Source organism: Alosa pseudoharengus, unplaced genomic scaffold (genome assembly GCF_046254945.1).
Source record: "Alosa pseudoharengus isolate Yale_2024_CS ecotype anadromous, Long Island Sound unplaced genomic scaffold, YU_APseudo_1.1 YU_APseudo_1.1_scf_7, whole genome shotgun sequence".
Classification (NCBI taxonomy): domain Eukaryota; kingdom Metazoa; phylum Chordata; class Actinopteri; order Clupeiformes; family Clupeidae; genus Alosa; species Alosa pseudoharengus.
This window is the reverse complement of record NW_027468859.1, coordinates 37,994,499-38,005,413: the sequence shown is the minus strand read 5'-3', so window position 1 is coordinate 38,005,413 and position 10,915 is coordinate 37,994,499. Positions and strand designations below refer to the sequence as shown.

Sequence of the window (10,915 nt, the reverse complement as noted above, 5' to 3'; positions counted from 1 at the left end):
TGTGAATACTGGGGCAGCCGTGGCCTACTGGTTAGCACTTCGGTCTTGTAACCGGAGGGTTGCTTGTTCGAACCCCAACCGGTAGGCCACGGCTGAAGTGCCCTTGAGCAAGGCACCTAACCCCTCACTGTGTGTTCACTGTGTGCAGTGTGTTTCACTAATTCACGGATTGGGATAAATGCAGAGACCAAATTTCCCTCACAGGATCAAAAGAGTATATATACTTATACTTACTGTAGTCCAAAACTGATTTTCATGGTTCAGCCTGATATGTAACACTTAAAATGAACATAACATGTAATTATGTATATAGTTTTGTAGATTGTGGTTTGTAGTTTTGTTAAGTGTGTAGTTTTGTAGACTGATTTATTTTCTCTTCAAACTGACAAAGCCTTACAGTAAATTTGTCATCTGTCAGGAAAGCAAAGACATTCAGTTTACATTTACATTTATTCATATAGCAGACGCTTTTTTATCCAGAGTGACTTGCAGCAAGAGGTCATGTTTACAGCACCACAGCAACAGTTAAGGGTAGCACATTTCTGTGTAATGCAATGTGTTTCGCTAGATTTACGTCAGATTAACAGAATTTGATATGCACTTGGTATATCTCTTATATTTCTATTTGTCAGTAATTCGTAAAAAACTTCCACTCCATTTGTTTTACGGCCCTTTGTGTGTCTGGATTGTGTGGTCTACATGTCTGTCTGCTTTGCAGAGTTTAGAGTTAATATCCAGGAGGTGCATAGAGAGATTTTCTCACTGTACAATGTAAATAGTTCTGTGTATTGTTCAATATAAAAACTAATGAATGACAAATTTAGTAACTTGAGATTACACACACACCTTTTCACTTGAGTAGCATTCATATTCAGTAATCATTTATAAAACTTTTAGAATCTAGATTTGTTTTAACACTAAGCACATGTTGTTAGGTTTCTCATTTATCATGACGTTCTGACATGCTCATACTATGTTTGCCCAATGTGGGTCTGTTTCATAGTTTCCATAACAGCCGTATCAGCGCCGGTCAGCAGCGCCACCTGCTGGTGAATAAAAAGCGAGGCTGTACCATTGACTCGTTCACGAACCTGGCTGCCTGGAGACTAGAAAGTAGAAACAGTGTTCACCTTGTGACATATGCATGTCAGCCTGATTTTGTCAGGTTGTTGATAATTTGATGCTGAAAGCCACCATATAACTCAATGCAAGTAAACAACACTTTATTGATAATAAATGATCTCGTGTAGCCAAGGCCCTAGACTATTTCAATTTTTTAAACCCTAAATGCAACTAAACAGTGTGAATTATAGCCTAATGCAGGTGACTATCGCAAATGCGCAAATTTTTAATTTATTTATTTTTTATGGTTTGGGGTAGGACCTCTTTACAACAATAGATATTAGAAAGCTAGATACCGCATTGTCCGTCAAGTTCTAGGCATTGTAAACGCGGCCGTTTACACCTGTCTGATTTCCAGTCAGAGTCACATGCCCTCCAGTGATTGTTGCCCCACCAAAAATGGTGTCACTATTTAGGCCTACGTACGTTTTGGACCCAATGCGGTATCTAGCTAGGCCTAATGTTAAAATAGTATGAAATTATAAATGCTCAACATGGTGGTCAAAACCTTAACTAATTCTTGACATCAAATTGACATCATGGTGCCCGCTGGGCGCCTGTACAAATCTCACCCCCCACGGTCCCGCTGAAATCTCTGAAGTTGGCAGCTCTAATTACTCTACTTGCCAACAGTAGGCCTACCCACTGTCCACCACGCGCTGCTAAGCACACAAACAGGAAACAGCATTAATTGGCAGGTGTGTGTTAATTTGACCCAACGATTCGACTTCATTTCTCCTGAAGATAAATGCGAAAATGTCGGCCGTCAATTTTAATCGAAGGCTACGCAACATCATCGTGAACTACGATATCGACACTCTAAAATATTTCCTGCAGGTAATTGTGGCTGTTGGAGACGACAGAGATTTACCAAACGCGCATCTTGCCATGGCGTCCACAAGCGTATTTTGTAGGCCTACATTTTGTGTTTAAAGTTATTAAGTGGTCATTCCATCTAATAACTGCAGGACCATCATGCATTCACAGTAGCCTATGCTAACATAAACCTTTCCAAATCAACCTGCTTTTTAAAAATCAAAATTGTGTCTGTGTTCAAGGTTGTCTCCCCATCGAAGGAGAAACCTCGGGAGGCTCGTCATGAAAGACCAGTAACAGTAAGTGTAATGTAAGTGTGTCACTCTTTACCCCTGTGGTCTGGTGGCTGTGTCATTTCCTCTGTAACACTCAGTGTATTGCAACAATGCTTGTAATGCATTCTGAGAAAGAGATTATAAAACGATGTAAATATTAATAGATTAGAGTAGGGCTAATCTGTAGTGACGTTCAAATGCTGCTATGAGTGATTACATTGTAGGCCACCCTGGTGTTCCAATCAGTTTTCTTGTGCCATGTTGATCAGAGTTCTAAACAGGACTCTGTGGGTTAGCAAAGTAAAAAAAGAATTGTGCAAAAAGAATAACCATGAGACAGGATGTTTCACTCAAATGTTTTACATACAAAGTGGTTTTGTGTTTTGACAAAGTGTGAGAGAGTAAAGGCAGAAAGAGACAACAATACAGAAATGTGTGTGTGTGAGAGAGAGAGAGAGAGAGAGAGAGAAAGAAAAGGAAGAGGTCTTTGTGACTGTACACTGTGTGTGTGTGAGCTGCAGTGTGTTAGTCTGTGCTTTGCATGTGCGGTGGCTGGCTGATGACCGGGCTCTGCTTGAGCTGTCATTCACACTGTTCCCCCCCCTCTCTCTCTTTCTTTCTCTCTCTCTCTCTCTCTCTCTCTCTCTCTCTCTGTCCTCCTCTGCTCTCTCCGCACTCTCAACCTGGAGGGCTCAGTGCATCGCAGCCGCCGGCTCAATCCTCGGGGTAAGACGGTCCCTTATCTGTGTCCCCTAGTAGGCTTATTATTACATTGTCTGCAATGCAGTCACTTTTTTCTATTGTGATCTTCCTCAAATGCACCTGGTTGTTTACTGTTTTCTCGATGTACTATGTATCAATTAGGAAGCCGAACTGACCAGCGGCGTAGTTATTTGTGTGATGGTTCTACTGTTCTTTACTGTGTTTATTGTGGTTTGGTGTTTCTGTGTCTGTGTGTACGTACACTCACCCCTCGTGCAAGCACCTGCATGACCTCCACCTGCTTGTTGGTGTTTGGCCCTGAAGGTAATGCTGGGATGAGTCGTCGTAAAGTGTCTGTGAAGGATCTCGGGCAGGGGGACTGCAGTGGGTGGCTTCACAAGAAGAAGGACGGCAAGGGCTTTCTCGGCACCCGATGGAAGAAGTATTGGTTTGTGCTGAAGAAAAACTCCCTGTACTGGTATGCCACCGAATTGGTGAGTGGTTTCCTGGAGGTCAATTGTGTTGCACTACTCTTTTCCCCGGGATAAAGGAGAAGCATATTTACACCACAGATTCATTTCCGAAAGAAGAACTCAGGTTCGTAGACATTGAAGCCATTTTGTTGCTGAAGCTAATCTATTTGTGGAGCTGAAGAGGATCTGGTATCATAGTTCCAGTAGCTTACGTCCCTGAATTTCAACTGGAAGTTCTTTTGAAATGGTGTTATTCTATTATCGTGCAGCCCTAGTGTGTGAGTTTACTGGTCCCCTACTCAAATGCAGAAGATGGATTTCACTGTTCACTGAAGTGTGTGTGTGTGTGTGTGTATGAGATAATAAACAACCTTACTCAACTATACTCCCCAAGCTAAGATAAGAAGTTCCCCAAATGAACATGTTGATACAGACTTGCAGATTTACCATACATAGACTTGTATGTGATGTGTTGTGTTTTGTGGCTTTAACTGTCAAACTGTTTGCTGAATTCCTTACATCCCTTATTGCGTCTTGTCTTTGCAGGCAGAGAAAGCAGAGGGATACATCAACCTAAGAGAGTTCACTGTGGAACAGGCCTTAGAACACAAGAAGAAGAAGTAAGCTTTTGATTTCTCTGTATTCTTTCTTTTTGATCTCGGTTTGGAGGCATTATAAGTGATATTGTGGTCAACCACAAAACTGATCTGAGTTGCAAAAGGTGAGCATGACATAAGACATACAGACACAAACACACAGAGATTTTTTTTCTTTTTCCCGCTTCCGTTTCTTTCTTGTTTGCACTGAGTAATTATGATGGCAGCTGCTCATATATACGTGCTTTCAAAAGTAATTGTTTTAGCATGCCTCCTACCAGACAACCTCTTCGAGGAACAAGCTAACATATAAATTTAGGACTGTTCGGTGCCTATGCTGATATCTGGTGCCCGCAGCGTTGGCAATCAAGCGTGATGTGTGCAGGGGAAGGCCTTAAGCACTGCCTCTCGCCGCACAGCTCAGCTCCCCTTAATAGCATGCTGTCAACTCCTCCCCCACCGAGAGGAAATGGTCGGGGGTGAACATGTACTCTTGAGCATCGCTGCACTCATGAGACTTCCCTGTGCGCCCAAGACACACAGCACCAGTAACAGAGCTAGTGGTGTCTATAATGGTGTCTATTTATGAACATTAATGAATGCAACGCCCATTTTTATGTGGAGGGATTCTCTAGGTAGCTGTGATTCTCACCTCTGTTGCTTTTGGGTTTTTGCTCTTCTGCTGTTTGTCTGTTTGCCTCCCAGTGCCATGAAGGCCAGCCATCCTCAGGTCATGACACTGTACTTTGCAGCGGAGAGCATCAAAGACATGAACAAGTAAGTGTGAAAGACCGGTGCTGTGAAAGGCCCCGGAACATCTGTGAACAGGAAACCATGTGTTGTGCGCATTTCCCTTTTTTTGTGTGTGGGGCTGCAGTTACGATTCAAACTCAAAAATATTGATTCATCACAGTGACTACACTAGCATGTTTCTAAGCATAATAAGAAAGAAAAAAGAATTGATAACCAAGGTGTCTTTAACATGAAAAGCATTGTTTGCTGCTTATGACTAAATGGTATTAGCGCAGCGATTTGTATCCATTTGGCAACGTCATCCTAGTCAACACATCTATTTGATTAAAGCAAACAGGTTTTGTTTTGTCTTGTGTGTTGAAATAAAACATGTTTTGGTCTTGGATCCAGTCACTCTGAGGCCTGCTATCTGAAGTTGCTCTTCCTGCCGCAGGTGGTTGAGTGCGTTCAAGGAGGCCTCCATGCGCAGGAGTCCAACTCCAGCCAGTGAAGATGAAGTTGATGGTGTGTGGGATTTCTTGTAGTAACTGTGCTGCTTTGATACCCAGATCAGTGATGGAACATCACATGTTCAGTGCAGTAAATGGTAGAGTCTAGTTAAATCCCTGCCCTTATACTGCACATTATTACCTGTGTGTGTGTGTGTGTGTGTCTAGGTTGCTACAGTGAAGCGAGTGACCATGAGGAGACCGACTCGGTAGAGGTGGCCTGCCAGCCTTACACAGAGGAGCTGACTGCTAGCAGTATTAATGTGAGCTGAAGACCGATTTGGCACACACTAGTTTTCCCACGTGCTGACGGTCAGCAGATAATGTCTTGCTCTTTGACACAAACACTTGCGGCAAGTCTGTCAGCAGGAAGTGTTTCTATTTGCATGCCAGATTGCAGTAAACCACAGTGTGGCAGATAGGCATTAGTCTTGAGTCCTTATTGTTCTGGTTTTAGGGGAGGTCTCGCATATCTTACACTGTTCAATTTAGCTGTGCTTTATCTAGGGACAGAATATAAGCAGCAATTGTATGTCATATCCAAATACTAAATGTCAGTTGGCTTCTCAAAGTGCTTCTCGGAGCAGCAGTGTTGGTATAGTGAAGCTGGCTGCCCTGACATTTAAAAAATGCGGTCATTAACCCTTAAAGGAGTACCGTCACACCGGTGTGACGGGAATGTTGAGAAATGAACATTCTAAAGAATATCTGGGTTCATTGAATTCAACATAGAATTTTAGAACCTTCAATTGTGCGGAACTTAGAATGTTCAAAAACCTACACCTTTAAGGGTTAAGATAATTTTTACTGTAATGTATTATTAGTCAGGTTTATTATTCAAGACTCTATCTGGGTCTGGACTTAGCAGCTCACAAGTTGTAGTAACCAGAGAGAGATCTTTCTTGAATCTCTTCAAAAACGATGAGGTCCTCACCGCCCATAGCCAAAGGATGCAAACATCTTTGTCAGCCTTTGTTATTGTTGGGAGGTGCATTACACTGCGTCGCTGCTCAATGTAAGTCGCTGCTCAATGTGAGTCACGCTTGCTCAGATGTGTTTTTTGGTTACAAAAACTCACTTTTTAGATTTAATAGTACTTATTTTGTGCTGACTTTAACAACACATAAGGGCACAAAAGCTGAAGTGATTTGTTTTATGTAGAAATACTGCCCTCTAGGAGTTAGCTCCACCACCTTGGGTTATCGCTGTCTCTTGTAGCTAACGTGACGGTCGTCAAATGACACAGGCACGACTCCCGTCGGGCAGCGACACCCTGCAGCACATACCATGTTTATGTGATTTAATTATTGATGAGACTGACCCCCCCCCCTTCATGCTATTGGTCTGTCTTTCCCACCTGAACTTCCTGTGTGGCCACCAGGATGAGCTCCCGCCTCCGCTCTGCTCCTCCTCGCCGTATCACCCCCCGGCGCCACTCAGCACCCCCTCCTCCTCCTCCACCTCCCCCCAGACCTCCGAGGCGACCGCCACAGCCCAGAGCGAGTCCTGGCTGGAGGTCAGCATTACTGGGCTGCCTGCCCTCATCCTCCCCCAGAGGGAGGAAGATGGACCTCCACAGCAGCAGCAGCAGCATCCCTGCACTGGAGAGGGTGAGTTTCTCCATGTTAAGGAGAGGGCAAATAAAAGGTTCACAGTAGCAATGAAATGGGTGACACACAGGCTCTAGCCCGTCGGTTCTTTAAAACTTGACTCTGATGAAGACGCTGTCACGTCGAAACGTTAGTCACTTCTAGCACCATTAAAGTCTGTTAAAATGATCTGTTCGATAAAGAAAAAGTACCCGCACACTGTTGCTGCTGCTCCCGATGTTTGCTCACTGGATAAAGAAGTATCAAACCCCCCCACAAAAGTCTGTTCAAGTGCTGTACATATCACATCCACCACCAAACAAAAGATGGGGAAAAAGTCTCTATAAAATCTTTGAACTAGGTTCACAAAGGATTAACAGGCCATCATGTATCACCAATTGTAAAGAAAACAAACATACATTGTTATCTAAAGCAGTTCATAAAAATGGCTTATGGTCAAACTCTTAATTTACTCCATGGGGTGCCATAGTATTAAGGGCATATATGTGAAAGGTTTCAAGTTGTAGAAGTAGGCGTTCATGATTTCCACCTGTATGTGGTCGTTCCACTTTCTCTAGTGACTTGTCACACAAGTCACTAGTTATTCCCCTTTGGGATTTGAGTACTTTCATGTACTTTTTCTTTATTTCACGGATCTACTTTACCCTGGCCTGCACCTGTACTAAGTTGGATGTGCGTGCACCTTCTGCTACTTTAAAATCATCTGTGCGCTCTGGTCCTGTCCTGGGTTCAGTCTTCTGAAGTGGCCCCAGACCTGCTGCTGAACTTGACAACACTACTCATTGACTGATAAATGAGACAGTTGGAGCTGTAAGATGTTGCATTTTAGGAACCAAGAAGCATACATCTTTTTCATGGGTTTGCAAATGTGGATGCATTATGTGTGCAACAGAATAAATCTATTTCTGTTTATGGGGTTTGATAGTATGTTAATGCACCATTCAAATGAGGTTTAAAATGGGACGCAGATTATCGCCTGCAGCTTCTAGGTGACAAAAGTCTCCAAAACCTCACACACCTGTGAAGACCTTCTCAAACTGAAACTGAGAGGAACTTTGGCAGTGGGAAAAGAATGTTAATTCCTTCCTCAGCTCACTGAGCAAAGGATGGGGCATTAAATCCAAGAGTGGCTGTACTTGGTCATCTCAGTCAGTTTTTCTTTTTGTCAAGTGACCATTCCAACAAAGGTTGTGAACCAGTTGCAGCAGCAGTGCATGCATGTTCACATGTTTTTGAGAAGGTGATAATGGGTCTGTTCTGCATATGTGAAGTGTGAAGTCTCTGGGACATTTTGCACCTGACGCCCTAGTGTTGCCACGGTGCAGACTTGTTGCTTTCGCTGAGCTCTGAGCTCTGCGCTCCAGAAATGGTCGACCACACTCCACCACATATTAGCATGAACAGAAGACTAGTCGCTCAGTTTGCCTCTGTGTGGGACCACTTCCCTTTACCTACTGCACGTTCAGTATCGGTCGTTCCGGTTTCATCGGTCATTGGTGGCCGACGTAATATTATTAGCAACATTGCTTGTGGGTTGTAGAGCTCCGAGATGAATCGATTACCAAAATGTTTGAAAACTGATTAATCGGTTTGAGTTTATTGGTTTACTTTTTTAAAGTAAAAAAAGTAAAAATGATCTGATCCCAGCTCCTTAAGCGATGCTTTAGTCAATGTCCGCATTAGTCAGTGACGTAGGTGTTCCTCTTCTCTGATTAGTTTGACACCCTCACATTCAAGAACGTTCCATTTGTTGTACACGTGTACTGACTTGCCTCTTTGCCCTCTGGTGCATGTGCAGATGAGCTGGAGCAGCTGTACCTGCACCTAAAGCAGGCGCGTCTTTCCCCGACGGGCCACCTGCAGCCCGCCTCCAAACGCGACTACAGGGCCTCCTTCATCAAACGCTGCCAGGACGAGGCCGTCAACGAGAAGCTGCATTATGTCAGGACTCTCAACAGCACTTTGAAGGTGTGTGTGTGTGTGTGTGTGTGTGTGTGTGTGTGTTTAGACTGAGGGGAGAGAGAAAGAGGGATAACATGGATGTTTTTCTTTAGGTAGTAAAGGATTCATGCCATCTATGATTAGGTCTGTTCTGTTGTGACTAGTTGATCACTGACTAAATGATGAAGTCTCAACTGTGACCAGTATCTTCCTAGTGGATACCAGTGTATCCTGTATAAACAGCAGCTCATGCCATACTGTACAATGTGATGAACCTATTCTTTCTCTCCTTCCCCCTCCCTCCTCCCCATTTCAGTCTAAAGAAGCAGATCTACTCTGTATAGAACAGGTGCTAGCTGACCCCTGCCTAAGTGCCTACAAGTATCGCGAGTGGAAAGAGGCCAACGTGCTGCTTCTCCAGGACATTGCCCAACGCAGCCAGCCACCAGGGCAGTGCCAGAGCACCACAGGAGCAGGACCAGCACAGGAGCCCAGTCAGACCTGCACCCCCACGGCCAGCAGCACTCCCACGCCCTACTACGCAGAGACCAGCGTGTGAGCCGTCTTTGGAGCGATGTTTGAGGTTCTCGGCAAATGAGTCCCACTGAAAAAAGGTGAAGAAGCAAGTCCGACTGGTGCTGAGAATGCTAGAGTGTCAGTCTGGCGTGCGTTTGCCCCACCACTGGATTGGAGAAGTGTTAGCGTGTGCTATGGAGGGACTGGTTAAAAAGTGATCTATAGTTTGGGTTGAATCCTCTGCCTGGAGCTTCAAAGTGTGGCTGGAGAGACCCAGTGTTTAGAGTGGTCTCTGTGCTCTGCCATACACTTTGGGATTGCAGATGTCCGGTCGAGATGTTTCGGACAACAAGTCTTTTTTTCCCCATATGGTATTGTAACGTGCCGTGGGTGTGAAGGCAGGCCGTTCCTGCAGGTTTTTTTTAACCCCACTTTTAAACACACTTATGTAGAGTTTCTGTGTGCACACATGCACACTGTAAAACATTTGACCAGTCCCTGTATCACAATAGTTTGGTATTTGTACTGGATGATCAGTTTGTTATTCCACTGAGTTTCGTTTTGGCTGAAGTTATTTGTTTTTGACATATATTTACATGTTTGAAGATGCATCAGACATACAAAGTAAATATGTTCTCACTATGGATAGGGAGTGTCTTAGACATACATCATCTGGGACTCCTCAAGTCCAGTTTTCTGTATAAGGCATACAGTATGGTGTTGGTGAAATTAATGGGAAATGTTCTCCATTTAAATATTCAGAAACATCTTGGATTTTAACTTGAGTCGTCTTTTAAACATTGCACATATGTTATATGTTTTCAATAACTATATATAAATGTCCTGGATGTTGTATATATTGCCTTCTCTGTACATTGTTTGTTTCTTTTGATTTTAATATGTATTAAGTGTACACAGAATGGGAAGGAAATAAATAACTTACTTTCCATTTGAACTGAGCCAACAACTTCATTTCACTTTCATTTCATTTCTTTCCCATGTCTACTCAGCCTTTTCACCTCGCTCACCCTGCTGACTGATCCCTGTTGCTTACCAACAATGTGTAGCGAATCTATACATCAAGACGGCAAATTGTTTAAGCTAACCATCTGCAGTAACTATTTAATTAAAGGCATCTTGCATTTGAACATGCATACAACACAAAAACTATCCAAATCTTTTCATGAATGGAGATGTCTCAAACATTCAGATGATATCCAGCCATCTGTTGCTTTTCTTTGTTTGATGATACAAAGAAGTTTTTTGGAGGCAGTGGACTCCCCGTCAACCCCCAAACCTGACGGTCATTCAGATGAAAATGAGGGATGAGGTTGCGGGTGCAGGGACTGCTCACTAGGGCGCGCCATTTGACTTCATCTTCAGCTGATCCTCAGCTGCACAGGCTGTCCCTTGTCCGTACCCTGAACAACTTAGACAAGATTTGGGAAAGATTCTTGAAAGATTGGAGTCTTTTGAGTGAAGCTTGAATGGAGGGCATTAGTTAAAAGACTCCAATCTTTCAAGAATCTTTCCAATATCTTGTCAAAATTGTTTGGTGTGAGGAGGCCATTAGTTGATCCCAATGACAATGCTAAGTTGCTGCTCTGTTTTTTCTCTTGTACA

At 43.5% G+C, this 10,915-nt stretch overlaps 1 protein-coding gene across 1 annotated transcript; it reads left to right on the top strand.

Moving 5' to 3' along the window:
* Positions 1 to 2,306: 2,306 nt before the first annotated feature.
* Positions 2,307 to 10,247, top strand: ipcef1 (interaction protein for cytohesin exchange factors 1). Its single transcript, XM_076273289.1, has 9 exons — positions 2,307 to 2,939; positions 3,240 to 3,409; positions 3,935 to 4,008; positions 4,690 to 4,761; positions 5,171 to 5,241; positions 5,394 to 5,488; positions 6,607 to 6,835; positions 8,634 to 8,803; positions 9,093 to 10,247. Exons 2-9 carry the CDS (start codon positions 3,251 to 3,253, stop codon positions 9,333 to 9,335), a joined length of 1,113 nt encoding a protein of 370 aa, XP_076129404.1. The 5' UTR covers positions 2,307 to 2,939; positions 3,240 to 3,250; the 3' UTR covers positions 9,336 to 10,247.
* The last annotated feature ends 668 nt before the right edge of the window (positions 10,248 to 10,915 follow it).